Below are 22,613 nucleotides of genomic sequence, written 5' to 3'. Positions count from 1 at the left end.
ACCCCTCTGCTGCCAGTTCAAGCCACAGGTCTTCTAGGGAAATAAAACAGTCCCAATCTGACCTGATTCCTTTGTGCTATCTTTTGTCCTTTCTTCCAGCGGAGAATGGGCTTGAGAGCAGGTAGTTCCTTGTCCTCTTTCCCTCTTCCTAGCACATGTTCCCGAAGGCTGTATGCAGCTTCAAATACAATTGGAGAGATGACGTCTTTGACTCTTTTCTGCACAAGAAACCAAACAGATATTTCACCAACACATATGAGCAAGCAGGTTTCCATCTACAACAATTATACATTTAATTAAACCGGACCACTTAATTAAACCTGCAATTAAACCGGATTCGACACTGCAGACAGAAGGCAGGTTTCTCTAGTTCCTTTATTCTTCTCCAGGCCAAACAGGAATAAGCACATATAACAAATAAGTCAGAAGATTTAAAGAAAATAAAATAGATTTTTAAAAAAATAGTCATTCTTTTGAGACATACTCTTGAATCCACAGAAGCAGTGGCATACTTTGCACATCTATAAATCTAGTGGTTTTCAATAAAAGACTTTTTCTTTAAAAATAAAATAAATTAGAAAGTGATTCCAATAGTCCTGCAGAAGCAAAGAGTAAATCATTTTAATCGCTGGGGTTTCTAAATCCTAGATTTAAGACTGAAGTCACCTCCAGTGAGCTCTATGCATTAAAAGAAGGGAAAACTCCATCTTCCTTTGCTGTTTTGCTGTATCAGTGAAATGAATGGAGAGGTAGAAATACCAAGGTGGTTATAAAGTAAGACTATGGACCTGCAGGGGCAAGAAAAGCCATCTTCCAGCATGGTTCTCAAAGCAAAATTCACAGCTCCCCCCACCTTCAGCTTTTAAAAGAAGAAAGTTTTCAGTTCCTTTATTATACGTATTATTCTTAGGCTTCATACCAGATGTATTAAATGGTGCCATATTATTTGGCTGATGGGAAAAAAGGATTGCCTTTTCTTGCTGCTGGAGCCCAAGCCACAAAACTCATACCATTTGTCATAGCATGCATTGCTTAAATTCGGTTTGCTGTGCAAGGACAAAGGGCTCATTGTGCTCTGTTCAGTCCTGACTTCCAAAATCCAAGGTACCAGAAAACAGAAGTGGCAAATGCTCTACCTTTTCACAGGCAGGCATTTCTCCTAAATTTTAATTACTTAAAAATGTAGCATGAATTCAGCGTAGATGAAATTGAGGCAATAAATAAAGATCATAAGTAAGCACAACAAACCTCCAAATGGGCCAGCTCTCAGCTTCGCCTGGCATTGGTAATGGCCTTCTCTGAACACAGACTGACAAGCACTAGAAGCAATTGAGATGCAATGCCATTTAAATTGCATCTTCCAGATGGGTAGTAACTGGCTTTCAGACCACTCTGTTGGATTTGTTTCAAAGCAACCATTTGCTCCGCGTTGAGGGGCCACAGGTCTCTGAAGTCAGACAAAGAGTAATGGCTAATCAAATTCCCAAATCATCAGTTAGTCAGGTGAATAATATCAGAGACCAGGCTGGATGATATTTACTCTCCTGCACCTTGAAGCCTTCAGCCAGCCCTGAAATTCCTTACCCTTACACCAATGTCTGCCAGTGCCCCGAAGTTTAAACCGTGCATTGCTTGGAGCGGTTTGTGCTTTCTTGGTAAAGGACACCGATCAACAGCAGCCATAGCGGCAGTGGTGACAGCTCAGTGACCTCTTCCAAGTCCCACAGATAGGACCATGCATGCTCTGCAGCATTCTGAATCCTCTCAGCAGAAGAGACACCCATGCCTGCAGCCCCTTGCACAGTCCCATCCCCAGGGTAGGAATCGTACCATACTGAGACCACTAAATAACAATACTAGAACTCACAGAAGTCGCTATCTTTGCTTTCCCAGAAAATTGCGTGCATTAATTTAGGTAAGGGTTGTATCAGCTCACAAGAAGACTACGTAAAGAGAGAAACTATAAGAGCATGTCATGTAGCAACAGTCAAACACAAATCATCAGGCAAACTACCACCTAATCCAACTGTATGCAACCAACTATGTAAACACAAACAATTAAAAATGTATGGAGTGGCTTAAATTAAAATCTACCGACAGTTTTTCTAGCTCTATTACTGCAGTATGGTAAGAAAAAGTACTTAAGCACTTCCAATCATTTTAATATGATCTTGCAGGGTTAAGTTCAATGCCCTTTAAAGTCAAAAGGCAAGTTTCCTATTGACTTTGATGAATATTAGAGAATGCCTATATTGTTTGCTGGTGCCTTTTTTCTGCTTCGTTTTAGTGGTGAAATTGTGACTTCTCCCTCACCACAGCCCTGAGGAAATACATTTCACATAGCCACTAGTCTTTAATTAAGAATAAAACTATAAATGCTACCCAATTATTAATTTTCCCACATTTTCAGTTCCTTCTGCTCACAATCCTACAGAAATGAAGGCAAGAGTCTTTGGGATATGTCCTGGGTAAGACAAGACAAGTTCAAGCTTCACAGGTATACCACAGACTGCCTGGGATGTAAGCACATAAAGAGAATAATATTTGCCCAAATGCAATCTGGAGAAGTATTATTTTAGGTAGAAAAGACAACCAGTTCCTTTGTCTTTCAGTCTACCCAAATGTATCTCTTCCAGTGGTTGAATCATACACTGATGACACAAACCACAGATTGCTTTTAAATATTCCTGGTTTCTAGGAGGAAGTCCAAGGATGTAATGAGAATCAGGTTTGAGATAGACTGAAAAATCCTGCAAATCAAGAAAACTGTATGTGGTTTTTGTATCAGATACATAGCCCTAATGAACTGAATGTGCAAAGGGATAGATTTTCCACAATGAGCTTTTACATGTAATCACCATTTTTCACCACAGTGTTGCTATGCTGAGGAAGTGTTGCAGGTTAAAGACATCTCTTTAACCTACCAAAGAAAAAGCACCCCTAGTGAATCATAACATATGGGTAGCACAGGTTCATCAATGGAAAAAATGTTTGAAGGACACTAAAACAAGTGTAATATTCAAGCAATTCACATTATCAACAGAAACAACTTTGTCATTAGGGTTCAATCAGTAACAGCAATAAAGACCTAGTCTGTATAGACTGGATCTCACTAAACTGATGCATATTTTCACAGTGCCTGAATTAGAACTGGGGACCTGAAGCTGGGATGGTATCAGCAATCCTGTGCTCTTACAGGCAGTTTCTCTAGGGTGGTAGGGTTTTTTTCCTTCTCTTTCAGACCAGATTTTGTTCTGGACATCAGAAACTTTTGCAATAAGGCATCTGCAGAAATCAATACACTTCAGTCCCAGTAAACTACCCTCCTGCCAGTATCCCTTCCTGCAGTGGAAACAGCCCTAGCCAACTTGCATCTTTTATCTTTTCCTGTGAGACACATTGCATGACATCACTCTGAGCTGAAGAAAAAGGTGTTTTGGTATGAATAAGCTGGGGTTTTATCAAGAGTATTTCAGGATGATCCCTCATTAGTACCTAGCAAAGACCAAGAACTCAGAGTCAAGAAAAAGCACACTTTTAAGAGCACTTAAGAAAGCAATAAGGCACCTAGAAATGTTTCAAAAGACATCATAGTCCTGAAACCTTGCCCTAACAAATGTGATAACAGAGGTTTGCTATCTCCTCTCATAGAATAATCACCTCAAAAAAATTTTTTAATGCCACATATTTCTTCCTTTTTGTTTCTCTGACTTAGCAGAGAAGAAGCAAGCAAGAAAGCAAAGCCTCTGCCAGATTTATGACTATTTCTATTTGACTTTAGTACTAAAAAGTCCTAAAAATCTGAAAAGTAACTGAAGAGCAATGATCAAATGTCAGACCTGTGATTCTGAACATCATTTCCAATTCCCTCTTGAAGATGGAATGTCATAACCGTAAAAAATAATGTTGGCACTTTGCATTGGCAGAGCCCAAGGCACTTCATGACAACACAAACACAGGTACAGAGTCCAGCACACTGAAGGCACACTGCCTTGGCAGACAACCACTGCCTTCTCCAACCTTAACTTCGTGTTACCAAGAGCCCACACACATAAGGAATTCAAGCAAATTTGGACGGAACAAGACAGAGTTTTTGTCCAGGGGCAGGATTTATTCTACTCATGGTACAAGTGGTTGCCAGACTGGATATCATTTCAGCTTTCTTTCAGCTTAGTGCCACAGTACACTCAGGGGACTGTACGTGAGCCCAGTAAATCATCCTATCTAATCCCCTTTCATCCAGAAGGTGAAAGTCTCCAGGAAAGGACTCTGGAGAGTGCAAAATTCTATTTTTAATTATGGCTAATGGGCTGAGAAATAAATTGAAATGTAAACAATCACCACAATCTACAGCAAGAGTCCTGCAGGAATGAAGGGTGAAATGCAGTCCTTTAAAGCAATGAATATAAATTTTTAACAGCATCAACTGAAGAAATGCACATAATCATCAGGGTGACATACAGCTGCTCCTTGCTTTTGTTCTTGCTCATATCATCCTAGAGTTTCTCTTCCCTTTCTCTGTGGGAAAGCTCTGTGGGCCCTTTTTCTACTCAGACCTGCTCTGAGGACAACAACCCATGCACGGATTCCAGAGCTTGCACTGAATTCAGAACAGCTCTCCAGTACTTCCGAGAATCAAGCTCTGTTTAGTCAAATGACTAAGAATGAATTCCACGACCTGGCTTCTAAAACACTCAACTTGAAACTTTTAGTCCAAGCATATTTACTTCATGAGCTAAATAACAAGCACTAATAATAGACTACAAGAATTTTTACAGCCTTAAAATACACAGAATACATTTGACAATTCCAATTTAATTGATAACATAATAATGCTGTAAAATGTATAAAAGACACTGTGCTGTTGCCAATCCAGCATGCCATTTTAATCAGCTCACAGGTCACTGCCATGTAAGTCCTCATAAATAGTTCCTTGATCAGTGATCTCAAAATGACTCAAATGTCCACCAGCCTTCAGAAGCAAAGGCTACTACTGCCACAATCTATCAAATGAAATATCTGTTCTAGGTCTTAATAAACATACACGATAGCTTATGAATGAATAAGATGAGAGTGCTTGACTTTAAAATGAACTGTCTTCTATTATTTCAGTCTCCCTTTCTAAACCTAATCATTCAGGATGAAAGGCTTAAGTGCCATGCAATTCAGTAAGAACATTTATTAGACAAATTGGCTTTAAACTGGAAGCTTTTTAAACTGAAATTCATTTCAGATGAATGAATGTGTACATGTCATTCTAGTACCTGAAAATGAAAAAAGTGGAACTTAAGTTTCTTGCTCTGCTCCTTGCACCACTTACTGAGTTCAAGTTTAGATCCACTGGTGTCAATTTCCAGTGCAAGGTAATATTTTCAACCTTCTTTGATAAAGATATCCCAGGACTTGTAATAATTTATTTCAGACTGGTGAAATTTTAGCATTGGTGCCTCCCCACTGCAAAGGCATACAAAACACAATCATGCCAAAATCAGCTAGAAAAGCTCTAGTTTCTGTTTCTCACCCAAGTTGGGAATTTTTTAATACATATATTTTTCAGTTTATTTTTTTAAGATGTTACTGTAATTAAAAGGAAAAAAAAAAACAACTGCAAACTCTTTTCCAGAGAAGAGGCTGAACTAAAAGTTTACTTGATTAGTAAAAGTTCATTTACAAAATTACTTGTGAATTTTTTGTCAAACGTAGTATATGAAGGCAATCAGAGCCTGATGTTTCAATAATACACGCTTCTGCTTTGTTTTAAGATCTTGTGACAGCCACAATTCAGCAAATAGGTGAATAGTCTTTGTTGCTAAATTTCAACTATTACAAGACCGAGCTGGCAACAGTAAGGTTTTTGCCTGTGTTTCACTGATCATTCACAGAGAGGTAAGAGCCTCCTGCTCAGAAACCACATTATTGGATACAGCTGCCCGGCTCTCAGATGGCTGGGCTGGAGGATGCTGTATAATGACAAAGGACAATTGTTTACGCCCACAGATGGGAGCAGGATGAACAAGTGTTTCTCAGGGGAACCAAGGAAACCCAAAACTTTCCCTTCAAGTTCCACTGGCTTTAAAAACAAACAAGGCAAATGTTTCCACAAATAACTACAAACCATACAGTTCCCCAGATCAAAGCTGAGAGCTCTGCTCTGAAACTGAGGGCACATTCATGGGGAATGGGAAAAAAATGGCATTTTACAATGGCAATACTGTAATAAGGCTTTAACTAAATGTGATTAGGTGCAGGTATCACCACTTTACACATCTCCTTTGATTACACATTCTCCTTTGATTACTTTTGATTATTTTTACATTATCCATTGAGTTAAGAGTGTTTCTCTTAGCAGCACTTTCTCAAATCCCATCTATCAATTCCACAACACATAACTTTGGCAGTCTACACCGGGACTCCTCTAGGTTATATGCAATGACTCTAAATGGATAACCAGAATATGCTGGGATTAGGGGCAAGAGAAGAGATTCCAGCAAAACTGGGAAAGGGCAGAGTTAACCCCTAGCCATCTGCAGGTACTGACAGCTAAATACAAAAATCATTGGGGAGACATCAAAAGATATTATAACCAGTGGGAGTAATTAGAAGAAATTATTGGGGGGCAGAGGGAGGAGAAGGAGGTATTGGGGATTGGGTTTTTCTAATTATTATTCTGGTTTTAGGAAGATATAATATAACAAAATTCTTTAAAAGACAAGTTTATCTGCACTAGATATATCTTGCATTGTAGAGCTGTAAAATAATCTTGATTTGTCCAGATTGGTCTCCTTAGGTCGTTTGGTGTCCCAGAAATACCCACTACTTTCCTCCCATTCATCATCATTCACGAGGTACCCTGAGCACAACATACACATTTTGTGAAGGGTTATGACACGAAATGACCTCCTCTGTATGCAGCAACCCATTAAAACCAAAGAGCCAATACTGTGGGGAAAAGCATTTTTCCTGGTCTCAGGCATAAGCCAACTGGAACCAGCTGCATGGTGGAGGCCAAAACCACCTTCAACACTGACCATGGCAGAGCCAGCTCCAAAGGAAACAAGTGCTCTGTGTTGCCCTCCAGTTTGGGTGTATGGAGCACAGCATCACTGACCTTGGGGAACTCAGTTCTCGAAAGCTCGTGTGCTCAGCAGCTCCAGGATTGGGAGCAGCTTTGGTAACAGCATCAACCACAATAAATATGATCTCCCTAGCTATGTAACTAGGTCAAAGCTGATGTTATTTCATTTTCAGGGCGAAGTCTTTCCTTAATTTTCTTACTGAAGAAACTTTTGGAACATACTTTTCCAGGATCTGTTGGTTTCCAAATAGCCTGAGATGCAGTACTGAAGAAGCAGATCAGAGAACAGTAAGCATGTCAGAGGAAAAACATAGACAGTGCAAGGAAAAACTGCAGAGGGCAGGGAGCACGTGGAGAGAGCTGCAAGTGCATCAGAAGGATGGCCCTCAGAGCCTGGGAAAGACAAAGTGAAGGAAAGATGGAAAAGACAAGGATATCAAGGCCACAGGCCATGATGACAGAGCTCTGACCCTACAAGCAGCAAATACCAAATTCTGAAAATCACCACCAGCAACTTCCAAATGCTTAGTCATAACTAAGAAAAATAGCTGTGTAGGGAGCTTCAGTGGTCAGCTTCAAGACACAGAGTCTTTCACAAAAGAGTCACAGGTCAGAAGTGTGTATCAGATTCCCTGCACAGCCTGCTCAAGCAGCAGCTATGTCACATGGCTGCCTTGGCTTGGAGACTCTAACACCGTTAGCATGTTATATTCACAGAACTGTGAATTTATTTAAATACAAACTGACAGTGGCAAGTTGCAGTATTTTTAACTTTATCTCAATTTCTTTATTACTTCTTCAAAAATTGCATCTTCGTTCCCAGACACAAAGCACATTCAGCTATCTTGTATCCCACTGACTGTGGGATTTTATCCTATCTCTCTGCTTTGGCACTGCTTCAAAACTCCAGTACAGAGAAACTGATATTGTTTTGCTATAATTTGTCCCTGTTTCATCAACAGGAACCTCTTAGAAACAAACACCGGGGTACTAATGATACTCTCTAAATTCTCCTTTCTTAAAAATAAATTATCTTAAGAGGCAGTAATAGACTGTATAATTTAGTCTGCCTGCTTGTATATACCAGACACTACATTTCATTTGTTAATCTTCCACTACATGAAATAATTTGTTTACCTACAGCATATTTTCCAGGAATGCAAATAGTTAGGTCCTATAGTAATCCCCCTTGAATTTACAAGGTCCTGAGTCTGGCTTCTTTAAATGCATGCAACATCACATTTCAGTCATTGGTTTCTGTCACACCTTTCTCTCCTAGATTACAAATATCTTCTTATGTGCCTCTTGGCCTTCATTAAAATAAATGTGTGAATAGTTTCGATTTCTGAGGCCTTCCCTTGAACACTTGAACAGGTCTTTCACAACATCACCTAAACAGAAAGCATCTCATCAGAGAACACGCCATTCTAGCCCTGGGCAAAGAAGGAATCTGTACAGAAGAAGAATCATTCCAAGGTACCATTCTCTCTGTATGTATACCCAAAGAACTCATTGCTTCTTTTTGCCAACCGTCACACTGAGAAGTCATGGTAAAGTATTGGTCTGCTATGACCCTGAAATCCTTCTCAAGGCCCTCACTTTTCAGGACACAAGCCCTTCTGCCCCTTGGTGGGTGGGACCCACATTCTTGATTCCTGGATTAATGACCTCACACTTAGCTGGATTACAACAAACTTTACTTGCCTGGCTTAGCATAGTAGCTGAACCAAAGTACTTCATAAAAAAGTCCCTATCCTCCCCTTTTAACCAAGCATTTTTGTGTTATCTGCAAAATGTAGAAATAATTTTATATCTGTTTTCAGATATTTAATTAAACTTTATTAATTTTAAGCTTTCTATTGATCCATTAAAAGCATCATTAGAAGTAACTAAAACTGCAGGCCCCTAAAACTCTGTTACATCTTCAGAAGTAAATTCACTTCATTACTCAGGGTTTGGGGTTTTTTCTTTTTAAATCAAGTTGTATAGTTCCTTTAATTTCTTGAGCAATCACATGATATATTTGTATTTCCATTATATTGTTTATATGATGATGTCAATCTACAGCCCTTCAGATCAGTTTTCCTACCCTTTTTTGGTAAATGGACACTTTAAAGCCCTAAATGTTTCCTGGAATTTCCCTCACACTGCAAGATTTAGGAAAAGCTAACAGTACAGAGCCAGAAAGCTCTTCAGCCAGTCTTTGAGACTCTTAAGTTTCCAGACCATTTTAATGTGTTTATTTCTGGTAAACAGTATTTGATATTTTCCATATTTACAAATTCATTAAAACCACAGCACAAACTTCACGAAATACGAATGTGTTCTCCTCCCCCTTAACAAAATGCGTAACTATTTAATGAAGCACTTTTGCCTCTGTGTATGAACAATTTTACTGTCATCAAATCATGGCCCAACGTTATTGCTAGGATTTATTTCATTAATGCATCACAACTTTATTTTGAAGAGGCTATAATCACAGAGGAAAGACTCTCACACAAATTCTGAGGGGACAAAGTACAGCTGCTGTACCACAAGCACTGATGGCCTCATCATAGATACCATGGAGTATCCAGGCAATAGGTCAGAAATGTTTTATCATGTTAGGAAGGGATGTGAGTAGAGAAACCTCACTAAAAACCCACTGCACCTCTTCCTTTCCTCTCCAAAGATAAATGCATGTGTCCAAGGAACTACTCTTAGCTTCTTCACCATCCAGACTGATTTCAAGCATGACAGCTCAAAATCTCAGTAACCTGAAATCATAAAAACACCTAAAAATAGGAACATGAAGGTAATTTTATACCATAGACTTACTGGTATAGTTTGTCTCAAAAGACAGACTATTTTACTTAGAATGGAAAAATGTCCTCTAAAAAGCTACATACAGCACAGTAGGTGTTTAAACCTAGGTGGTAGAAATGATTTATCACTGCCCATAGGTGATATGATTCTTTTTAAATATACCCCAGACAGGCAAAAGAAGAATAAAACGAGACATCACAACCAATAGGATGAAAAGGAAAGGTTTACTTAGCTCTGTTTTGTTAAAAATACGGAACGATTTTTAGGTTTTCTTTTTATTTAAAGTGGATGAAATTTTCTTTCCACGGAAACCTGCTTTTAGCACTACTCATCAGTAAAGAAGAGGCTTCTCTCAGCATATGACATTTAAAAAGGAAACAAAAAGGGAAAAATAAAGCTCATGTTACGGTAGTAGGTATCCACCTCCAGCAAGTTTTTCCAAGGCCTCTGAGAGGAAAACCCTTTCCATTATGTAGAAATAGCCTCAGTTAACTTTTCCACTCCTTTAACTGCCAGTTTGCAGCACATGTCATCTCAAAGGTCTACCTTTACGTTTACCTTTCACCAAACTGACCACATCTTTTCCTTGGAAAAGGCATTTAAAAAAAAACAAAACAAAACAAACAAACAAACAAAAAACCAACCAACCAAACAAAAAAAAACCAAACCCCCAAAATACAAAACCAACAAACCAACCCCAAACAACCAAAACAACATAAAAATATACTACAAATCCTCCTGAGGATCCTAAAGGACCAAGTTTTTACTGTCAGCAAGTCCCAGATTGTGACAGACGGATGAAATATTTTCTCAAAACTTCAAATCCTTGGGCAAGACAGTTACGTATACTGTTGTCTAACCCTAATGCTTTAGGAGATAATAATTGAGATATTTGTGATATTCTCTGTATACCATATAAGCCATAATAATGTTCCACTTTGTAAAGATGAAATTAAAGACTGAAGGTTTGCCAGTTTCATTTCTTGGCTAGTGTTAATGGAATATAAAATGAAAACAGGCTACCCAGAAGAGGACGTGACTACTGTAAGACCCAGAGCAACAGTCATAAAGTTTGTTAATGTCTTTCCCTGAAAACCAAAAGAGGGGAAAATTGTCCCATTTTCAAACAAAATCGGGATTACTCGACGCAAAAAGCCCACAAATCCTTTCTCCTGAAACAAAGCCAAACCTTTCTTTGAAAGAAAAGAAAGCCTGCACACCCAGTTCATGAAACCACTGCCTTAGAGGTGAAGCAAAGGTGAACACCACTGCAGTCCTGCAGCCTCCAACAACATTTGTGACATGACACAACCAAAAAAGTTACAAAAGTGGTATTTGACATATCCTTCACTTGCTTTCACCTTTAATACTTGTTTTTAAAGCACTTGGTCAAAGCAAATATTTTTATATTCTCCAACCTGATGGGTAGATATTTACTGAAATAATCACTCAAATAATTCCTCCTGCCAGTATCGAAGTCTCATTTTGATATCTCAGATGACAACCTTCAACCACAGTACTGTCATACTTATACAGTGAGGTAAACAACTAGTCAAAATCAGTTTTCTCTGAAAATCCCTGCCCATTTGCACTCTCTGCATATATGAGTGTGCAGCTTGACACGTAAATCAAATGAATATCCTTCCAACTGACCATGCATATCCTATTATTTTGTTCTTACATGAATGAAGATGCAGTTTGCATACATGGTTTTAAAAAAATCTGTCCTTGGTCTGACCATTTCTTTACACCGAAAAATGCTGTGTAGTATTCTGAACTCTGGCCCAGCCTTGAGCCATCAGAAGCAGCTATAAAAAGTTCAACAGTTCAAAACAGGCCCATTTTTCTTTCTGTGGTACCTTCATAGATATTCCCCAAAATCTCAACAGCATGGCAGCTCCCTGCCACTTTACAGAGGAAGATACATGCTGTCTCTTCCCACCACACTATCTCTGGGGCATCCTCACTGTGAGATGACAGCCCCTACCTACAGCCTGTCACAAAATGGACATTTTTCAGGCTCTGATTGTAAAAGCCCTTCCCTTGAAAGCACTCAAACACCTTTTAGACGTTTATTTCATTACTGTGAGCTTACTAGTAAGCATTTGCAGACTTTTAAAATATAATCCTCGTGGAAGACTATTTTTGCCTTCAGTAATTGCGTTTACGTGTCTTGTTGAATGCAAACCGTGTAGATGTTAAAAAGATGAAAAAATCAAACAGCTCGAAGTGTGTACTTTTCCAGCATTGCCCAAACCCAAGGACAAATAGAGAAAGTCCTATTTCCTCTACTTCTCACAGCCACACCACATGGAAAATTTCATTCCCCAAACAGCAGCCTACCATAAAGGTATGATAGTGTGAAAAAAATGCGCTATAATTGAGATCCTTTTGCAGCTGTAATTATAGCAGTTGCTGTGAGGCCAAAGCTGTAATTTTTGCAAGCCAAACTAAAGCAAAAGGACCAAAAGAACTGCAATTGCTTTGGAAAGCTACGAGGGAAGTTTTCTTTCATTTCCTGATGTTTAATCAAAGTAGTGAAGATTGAGGTCAAGAAGGCACATGAAAGCTGTACTACTGTTCTCTGATGGGATTCAGGCTTCTCTGTGTTTTTGCAACATAATGCAATTAAAAGATATTCATAAATCATGACTCAAAGGGAGGGGGGGGGCATGCTTCAGCTCCCATACTATTTACTGAGAGAGATCAGAAGGTATATGCTCAGCTGATGCATAAATGGACAGTTCAGGGAAGGGCTTAGCTGCATGTTGCTGTTTGCAGCTAAAGCAGGCAGGATTGACTATTTGCCCAGAATTCAGCACTGCTGCAAAATCAGGCACTATTTTAAATTCAAACAGCACTGGCTCCACTCATGAGCTCTGAAGACTACCAGTTGTCAAAATGGCAATTATACAGAAATATTAAATGTGATCATACTTACTTAACTACAGATTTTAAATGCACCACTTTATTTGTTTTTCATGTATCTTCTGCAGTTGGTTAAAGGTTTTGTGGTTTAGATTTTTTTCAAACTATACAAATTCTATAAAAAGAGCCTATGTTTGAATTTTCCTATATTTGAGATAAATTGCTGGTTTAGCCAAAAAATAAACCTTTGTAAATATATCCATAGTATATCACTTCATATCATGTCCAAGCATCCATTTTAAAAAAGCTGCAACTGTTTTGTTCCCCACTTACAAGAGAATAATCAGTGCTACTTTTGGTCACTCGGTCTTTGAGACATTACTAAAAAAAATCGTTGACCTGTTCTAAACTACTGAATTATCAGCCAGCTTCTTAAACACAATGTCTATATTCCTTTCTTCCATAGCTTCTTATTTCCTTATATAAACCTTTTTTTTTTTTGAGATAAAAGGTTACTGCAGATTATGGTTGTAATTACAGATAGGCAGGACTCCTCCTGTGACAGAAAGATAAATGTTGTTATATTCAAGGTTTAGAAAATCTTCTGCAAAACTGAAGGAGAAAAATTGCAAGTTCTTTCAATGCCGAAAAACCCTCTCAGAACTCTTTCTGACTCTGTATTTAAAGTATTTAAAAAAATTTACAAAAATTAATTCTAGAAATAATTAATTCTGAATTTGAGGAGGAAAAAGTGGAAAGAAAAATGAGAGAATGATTCATAACCATTTCCTGTGGAAATTACTATCCCAAATAGAAAAAGACTTTGACCATAAGGTGATGGAAAAAAAACACCAACCACAGCTGGAAGACAAAAGCCAAGCCTTTTGTTCTGGACTGTTTCTTCCCACATAAGCATACAAACAGGAAAAAATGTCCTTTATAATGTCATGGTATGAAATCTCTGAAGCTTGAAAAACTGATTTTTTTTTTTGATCTTCAAACTTCTGGGTATTTCTGTAACTTTATAAAAAGCCTATCTTGTACATAGTGTATTTTCTCAAGGCCACGTTAATGTCTGCATATAACTTGTTCTTGCCTGGAAACTCCAGTCACTCCTTATTCCCTGTACTTTTTAGGCATAATGCCTTGACTTTCCTACATTACAATTTTCCTCTCACATCATTCACCACAGGGAGTATGACTTGACTTAACTGCCATTTCTGATAAGCACAGAAAAAATTCTAACCCAAAGATAAATGTTACAATGAATAAACATTTTTAAAGTGTATTTCAGGAGCCGTAGAAATCCACAGCAGAATTCATAGGAAAAGCACTAGTGTTTATTGGCAGTACAACTTGCAGTTGTTTAGATTTTACATAGCTTTACTGTGAAATTCCTCCTTCCAGGCCTCTGAATGATGAGAAAATGCATATTTCAATTACAGTGATTCATTCTCATCTCAAACCAAGACCTTTCTTACCCAAACTAAGTTGAAGTGTCTTTACACCTCTTCATTGTGCAAATCCATTTACATAGAATAATCCACTACCATAATGTTCCTGCTTTTTAAGTCATATGAATATCTGCCTCACATGGTTCACTATTGTTGTCCCCAAAAGCAGCAACTGCCATGCAATCCATCTTATAGAACGCAGTAAGAAAAAACACATTTTCTTTTCAGTTTGTGCCAAAATGACCACAATGGGAGACCACTTTCATGTTTTGTAAGCCACGATGCTCGCCCACAAAGCTTGTGTTTAAAACACAGTGTTTGTTAACCCATTGAAAAGTCACCCCAACACCCAGTGCTCGTCGGTCCAAACAACAAAAACTGCTTCCAAAGTCATCAGACAGACAGGACACACAAAGGGCTTGCACTTGGGATAGTTTTGGTATTCCTCTAGGACAAAGAAAGATTGCTTCAGTAATGGTGTAGGGTCAGATGTTGCTTACAAATACTGTATATATAAAACTGGTTTTGTTATGAAAAGCGCCCTGTGACAAAGTACAAACTACAGTGGGGTAAGTTCTCTTCAACCTGTTCATATGAAAGCCTGAAGAGCAACATCATAAGGAAGAAACTTCTTCCTCTTTGGCATGGTATCCATAGGAAGTGGTCCCCTCTTTAAAGGCAACAGTCTTTCAAACTATTCCAAGAAATGCCTTTCAGAAGAATCACATTTCATATGAAGAAAAACCACAGGAGGAAAATAATACAGAAAGATTTAAACCCCTTGATCTGTTCTTTTCCTTAAACTACCACAAAAAGGGAGTTCATTTGTAAATTGAATGTGTAGACAAAAAAATAAAAAACATGCACATGGAAAAGCACATTTTAAAGTGAGAAAATAGATTTCCTTAAATGCACAGATAAAGCAAAGAACACTCAGAATAAAATAAATGGGAATAATCAGCAGGATTCAGAAAAGACCATTCTCCAATCATCTGTATTACAATTCAAGGGTATAACTCTGTAGTGGTAGCTAAGCTGGCTTTAAACTGAGTTGTCAGTAACTATGTAGCTGTAACTAAGCAGTTTTTCAATTTGAGGGACTCCTGGATGTTTCTGAGTGGAAAAGAACTGCCTGCAAAGCTAACGAAAGGATTCATATTACATTTCTCCAATTTCTTTTTTTCTTTTTTTTTTTTTTTTTCTTTTGTTTAGTTTTCTAAGCACAGTCTTAGCCACCACCAGCTTCTGGAAGGGATACAAAAATCTTGATTTATTGACTGAAAGTATCATATCTCATTAAACCCACCCCATGAAAGACACACTGTGCTACAGGGACATGCCTTTATCAGCACTCTCTCAGCTACTGTCTTTCCCCTCTAAAATTATCAAAGGGTCATTGCACTCTTTTGCCCTAAAAGTCACAAGATACACAGACCCAAAACTTCCCAGGGACTCATTTTCCGTCCAAGCATAAATGGTGGTATCTATTAATCAGCAATCTCTGCCAACTCTGTAGGGACTGGTCACTACCTATATGTCCCCTGAGGATTATTACAGCAGCTGGAGGTTTAAATTAACTCCAAATGCAGCCTCATGGACAGGGATAGCTTTCAGAAACTGTGCAGCAGAGTGGCTTCAGGTGCCACAACAACACGGAGAGGGGACTCTCTTGCCCGATGCCACCAGGGCTCTGTTGGGGACAGTGCAGTGCCTCCCTTCTGGGTGCAGCTGTATGCCAGGAGGAGGGCTGGGGGCAACTGCTTGTGGAAAAAGGGGTTCACTAAAATGGAAAAAAGGCTTTCACATGTGATTTGGAGCAGCTCCACAGAGCCTCCCCTGAATGGAAAAACACACCTTGGGAAAATGCTGCTGCTTAAACCAGCAGCCTCACTGACAACATTATAAACAAAACCCCCAAACACAGTTGGTCATGGAAAATGAGTTCTCCCAAGAGGGGCAGAGGGTTTTTCTACACTGGTGGAAGGGAGGATGGAGGGAACATCAGTGTGGCATGCCATAGGCCTTCATGTTTCTACATGGATCCAGATGGGCACCCTCACAGGATGCTAGGATACACACCTAGGATACACAAACCTGCCAAATCTTACCCAAAACCCTCCACTGATAAGCGTATCTCTGTAAATTCTCCACCTCTGAGGCTGGCATACACCGTGGCTGCATGTGCTTTGGGGCCAGGTGGGACAATCTGCTGTGCCAGTGTGGCACCAGGGTTTGGCTGCAGGGAGCACGTGCTGTTTCTCCTGACTCCCCCTCCTCACTCCAATTAACTGCAAGGGCACACTAACAAAATTGGTTCCCCAGGGCTTCCACAGCTGTCTGAGCTAACCTTGGAGAATCATAATATGGTTTTAGGGGAATTTGACAGAGGAAAGGAGATGCCAGAGTGCCTGCTAACTCTGTTCCCTTGTGAAATGCCCCACAGACTGCCACGGGGGCTCCTCTGGGGCTAAGTCACCATCAGAAATACTATAATGTGGGGTTTTTTAGCTTGATATCTAATTTTTTTTAAAAAAAAAGGTACATCAGAATGAGACTGCATCTTTGAAAGAGGTATTTTAAAGAAAAATCACTAACAGAAGAAGAGCTGAAACAAAACCAAGCTTTCAAATATCAAAGGTATTGCACATGAAATAGAAATATCTTTCTCTACCAAAACCTAGCAACATCTACTAACTGGAGGCAGCCTACACCAAGGAGAAATGCAGCCACAGGAAGCTTTCAAATCTGGGCAAAACATTTCACTACATCCTCTCCTTGACTGGTTTTGCCTTCAAACCTATACTCCGATATCTTCAGAAATCAAGTAAAGAACAGGAAGACTGACAAGAAAGGTCAAAAATCACTTCTAAGCGATTTACACATTTCTGAATGTTACATAGCCTCTTGGTCACACCCAAAGTACTCAGACACACATGCTAAACAGAAAACTCCCACAACAAAGAAATTCCACAACATCCAATTAACAAACTTTTCAACTAAATAAATATAAATGATTCTCACACAAAGTAATTCCAATGCACCTAATTCTGGGGACCTTGGTGCTCAGGTGCCAGCTTGCATAAGGTGCAATGTGGCCAAGCTCCCCCTGTGCACTGCCTGACTTGGCCCTACTGCTCCATTTGGACTTTACCTGAAAAGGAGACAAAGCCACAGAATTTTAATCCTGGGATACTGACACTTATTTCCTTGGTGGTTTGAGCAAATTATTTTGTCTCACTAACTCATTTTTTGATCTATAAAACAGATATAATGCTATTCAGCTATCTTAAAGGAACTTCCTGTGACTGATTAATTGTCCTCAAGACACTCTGAAATAAAATACTTCACAAATGAAAGCAGAACATTTTTCAACCTCAATTCTTATGGCTATCCTGTTTATTAACAAGAGGAAAACATCTGAGCTAAAAACAAGGCACAAGGCTATTGCTTCCCATGAGGTTCACAGAAATACTAAACTGTCTCCAGGGTAATCACACATCACTTAACTCATAGCAAACAAAAACCCACATTCTGGACGAACTGCATTAATAGAAACAAAGCATTTGGGGGAATAACCCACAACCCCACTGTGTATTCAGCACCACATGCTTCAGAGGCAACATCTGACCAATAGAAAGATGGTCCTGCTCTTGAGTTGAAGCCAAGCCCCTGCAGTACCAACTGCACAGCCATCAGCAGCTGACTTACTGGAACCCAGGTGCAGGCTGTTTCAGGAGGTGGGAGATAAGATATGAGGGTTTTTTTCCCCCCTGTGCAATGTGTTGTCATTCAACAGAAACCCTGTGGAGGACGGGAAGAAGTCAATTTGGACACATTCATGATTTACAGCTATTTACAGAGCTTGTACTACACTGGAGAATTTTGTCTTGCAGGGTTTCCCTGATCAAGAGTTTTCAGAACCACTGCAGCTACTGTTATAAAGGAAAAAAAAAGTGTGATGCTGCTGCTTTCAGATTCAGCTGAATAATGGGTGATGCAATGCTGGCACAAGATATGAGTGCTAATACAGAGCACTGAGATAAAAAGCAGCAAGAAAACTAGAGTGGTTACCAAATAAGGCAAACAATTTTAAAATTAGAGTTGCAATGGGACATTAGATCAGAAAGAAACATGGGAGTTTAACCATATGTGTGGCACTGTTGCTACCATGAGTGGAAACAGCGCCTCTACAGGATAGGTTGCAGGGATACTGGTGTTTTGGGGTTCTTTTAATATCATAAAAATCCAGAAAACATTTCAGGTTAAAAAGGCACAGATAGGAAAGATTACAGGTTTCATGAGAAGTTATTCTCTGATATTTTTGCCCTTGATACAAATTTGTCACCAGAATCCAGTCAACAGAAATTTTAAAGAAATACAATAGCTATCAAGATTGATTTTTTTTTGTCCAAGAAACCCTTAAAAGAATTATTTTAATTGCATTAAGTATTTGCCATTCTACAAGTCATTCTACTCCTACTGACTTTTCCAGTTTATTTCAGCTAAACTAGAATTATGTTCAATGGTTAGAAGCATGGTAGCAGTAGTTATATTTGTCACAGTGCAACCTAAAGTCACATGAAAATCAAGGAGCTCAATGAGCTCTATGAACTCTCTTTAGTAAAACAGAAACAACTGAATGCTCCAAACTGGTGGCTGTGACTGGGGATTACGGACTATTCAGTTTTGTAATGTTTGACTCTTGCTGCAGTGCTTTAATTTGCCAGTTCACACTGTCTTCTGAGATACAAAACCTGTGCTTGAACTGAACCTCAGGAGAGAAAGTGGCTTCACGTTGCATCTGTGTCCTGCAGAGAGTTGTTATCTGACCTTTGTCTCGGGAAAAGAACAAGCACGGAAATTCAGTGACTGAATGCTGTGACAGGACTGCATAGTCCTTGCAGTGCTATTTAAATTTAAAAATAAAAACAAACCAAACAAATCCAAAACAAACCAAAGAAAAGGTAAGAGAGAGGAAAGAAAGTAATTATATACTACCTCCAGAATTAGCAGATGAAAAATTACTTGTTTCATTTTAGAATGCATCCAGCAGCCTCTTCCATCAGCCTCTCATTTGGAAACTTGGTCTTTTAACCAAAAACTTGACATTTTTAAATTCCTGGCAAAAAAAAGACACTACCTCCCTATTATCTCCAACTTTCAGTAAATCAAAGTATTATTAGCTAGGTGCTGTTTGCTTTGGACTGCAAACAACAAGTTCTATCCCAAGTGTCAGAGGAAGCATAGAAGTAGGAATATAGAAGGGACTATTTGCATTGCTCAGTAACCTTCTTATTTCCCAGCATCACCTGGTTTACCAAGCTGGCCAAATCAGTACTAAGCATCAAACTAATGGAGCTTTATCTAAAATATGTTTAGTTACCAAAGCAAATGGATAAAAATGCATCGTGTACCATAGCATGTGGAATCCTGGGACAGTAGCAATGAGATGGGACACCTACAATGTCAGTTGGAATGCAAAAGGGGTTAAAGGCATATTTCTTGACTACAGCACATTTTCTTGACTATATTTACATTTTTCTTTTTTTACATGGTCTTAGTGCCTTTCATAAGAAGCAGAAAACATTACCCAGTAGCAGCCTAAAATCAACCTACTGCATCTTCACATCAGACTGGGACCTTTCTAGGAGCAGAGTCATTACGGGAGTACATCTTCACCTTTCTTTTTGTTTCCACTGAAAAGAACCAAGGCATCAGGACCACTGTAGGACTTCATTAGCAAATCAAAATACACACTGGCAAAACCCCAGGAGTATGATCTATTTCGATTGCAAAGTTCATATTCTTTTGTGTAAAAGAGGGGCTGAGTCATCCCATGTAGGAGTAAGTATACCTAATGCCAAGACTTCAGCACAAAAGCTGCAGCTCTTGATATACTGTTATACTGGAGACACCCTAACACTGGAGAAAGAGTGCAGCATGCCCTTTTAAGGAAGGAACATCTGTTAAACTGGCTGAAAAGCAGCTGGCGTGACCTCCTGTCCCCTAAATAATGTCAACTCATTGGTGTTACTTTTTACAAGCAGTGTTGCGAGATTTCCCCACAGTTTGAGGGGGGAAAAGTGTTTGGAATGGAAAAGCAAGCTGCTGCCAAAGGATTTGTTCAGCCACTAAAACTTAATTCCTCTCGGTCAAACACAGTGGTTACGTTATCTCACAACAATGCAAATATCTGGTTCTCTTTACCCTGACATTGTACTCTGCAGTTCATCTCGATCCAGGAGCGAAGCACACAAAGCCCATTCGCAACGCAAATGTCACCGCGCTGCATTCCCATCCTCCCATAGTATCTTCCTGATTTCTATGCCTCTGGAGATTAGCAAATACGAAAGCAGCTATTTTGATACCCAGCAGTGAAAACCCACATATGTAAGTTTAATTCAATGTCAGGATTATTTTTCCCTGCCATGATCAGATGGAGGGGTGTAACCCGAATACAAGCCTTGTCAAAGTCAAGAGAACAAAGTCATGAGTCAAAGCATGAGAACAAAACAGTACCCAGCTCTGGAAGTCTCATTTGCTTTCCAATCACTACTACCAGTAACAAAGTCTTCAGGCTCCATCTCTTTCCTTTTTTCTGTAGATAGGTCTGCTAGTTCTCAAATACAGTTGTATCAGTGAGTTCTGCTGTCTGGCTCTGCAAGTTTCTGTAGACTTCCAGCCTAGGGTTTATAAAGTTAATATTTAAAACAACCTCAAGCAAGGGCCCAAGCACTTCCTACCCCCTGCAGATAAAAGCAAAGGATCTACTCTGAAATCCTCTGCCAAATACTATAAACAACTATGTTTCTTGCCTCCAATGTTAACAGACTGTTGTAATAGGTTTTGGGTCTTCACTCACATATGCATTTTTCCCTTTCATATGCACACTGGGTCGAGTTATTTTTAAACAAAACATGGTTTGATGCTAGGTTATTTTGCTGTTTTACTTTGAATCCATAATTAAGACCTTTAAGAACACATTACCAGATTTCTTCTTTTCCCCCTCCTTTTTTTTTTTCTTTTTTTCTCCCTCTTCTTCTTTAAAAGACTATAAACAAACCTGAATTCTTTAGCACTTTCTGCCAGGACTGTGAAAGGCATGACAAGAAAAGTCTAGACGAAAAAGTAAGAATGAAAACTTTGGAGAAGCAAGAAAGTCTTAGTTACAAAGTAGAAACTCTTCCCTGTGATCCAAAGGAGTAGCTAATTACCCTCCAACACACAGAAATTAGAGAAGACACTCACAAGTATTAGCACAGATTTATAAACCCATCAGGTTTATAAATAATCAACAGTGCTCTGCAGCCTCCTGGGGATCAGTCAGTCCTGAGATGCGATTTCCTAAACTTTTCCTGTGACACTGCCCTGCCTGCAGAAAATACAGAAAATACCAACTGCCTATGAAGGGGGGTCTGCAATGCCTACAAGTCCTTTGCCTCTGGCTGGGATTCACTAAGAAGCACAGACTCTACTGTAAAGAAAGGTGAAAAGACCCTCACCATCTTGCTATGTATCCAAGAATACTACTACTTTTCAGTCAAAACTACTAAGGGAAATCTCAAACTTCTTCCCCATCCTCCTCTCCCACAAAGTACTCATATTTCTTACACAGGACAAGATAGAATTAAGCAATTCAAGTTTACTTGCCTCTTACTTGCCCACTCTTGCCCTGGTTCAGGGCACACCACCAAGTATATACAACAATAAGGTTTTGGTCTAAAGTTTACTTTTCTTCCCCAAGATTACAGCCCTTGATAGGAAGTGGAATAGCATTAGTGGCCTACAAAGCTGAGAACATAACTGCATAAAGCCAGCCTTGTGATGAGGGTCCTTCCTTGGCCAGTGAGAAATACAGCTTCAACGAGGGGCCCTGAGTAGCTGTATGCCATCAAAAACCTCAGCAGGTATGGCATACACAGGGGTCAGAAAAGGACATTGAAGGGGAGACTACACAAGCCAAGAATGGAACAGCATTATTTCTGTTATATACTCTCCAAGTTCATACACTTGATCTTTTATCTAAAATTTTTGTTATTAATCCTTCATGACTTTTCTTCTATAAATTAGCCCAATCACCTTCTGAAGTCGTCTCACTTCTCTAACCGACCTTATTACCCTATACTTGTTCTAGCTTTGTCATATCCTCTTCTGAAAGCAGAAAAAGATGACCATGTCCAGGATATGCATACACCACAGAGATATTCTGAACATAAATGAATTTTCAGTTTGGCTCTCTACTTCTCTTTTAATTCTGATCAAGAACTGACATTTTGTTTGCCACTTGAACTGACATTTTCAAAGACCTATGTATAATAATTTCAACATTTCTACATTGAATAACAACCAGTTTAAACCCTATAACTGTGTGTGTATATATACAGCTTATACCATGAAAATTACTGTGAATT

General features: G+C 39.1%; 1 protein-coding gene across 1 annotated transcript in view; it reads right to left on the bottom strand.

Annotated features, from left to right (window-relative positions):
• ITGA9 (integrin subunit alpha 9) overlaps positions 1-22,613 on the bottom strand; it is a gene marked incomplete at its 3' end in the record, with an annotated part of 151,310 nt that overhangs the window by 65,298 nt on the left and 63,399 nt on the right. Inside the window, exon 16 of the mRNA XM_027900592.1 lies at positions 63-218. Coding sequence (XP_027756393.1) covers positions 63-218 — 156 coding nt within the window. The remainder of the gene's footprint in view (positions 1-62; positions 219-22,613) is intronic.

Source organism: Empidonax traillii, unplaced genomic scaffold, assembly GCF_003031625.1.
Source record: "Empidonax traillii isolate 1590-97213 ecotype Southwest subspecies unplaced genomic scaffold, ASM303162v1 scaffold741:size898883, whole genome shotgun sequence".
NCBI lineage: Eukaryota > Metazoa > Chordata > Aves > Passeriformes > Tyrannidae > Empidonax > Empidonax traillii.
Note: the sequence above shows the minus strand (reverse complement) of the source record. Positions and strands in the feature narration are given on the sequence as shown.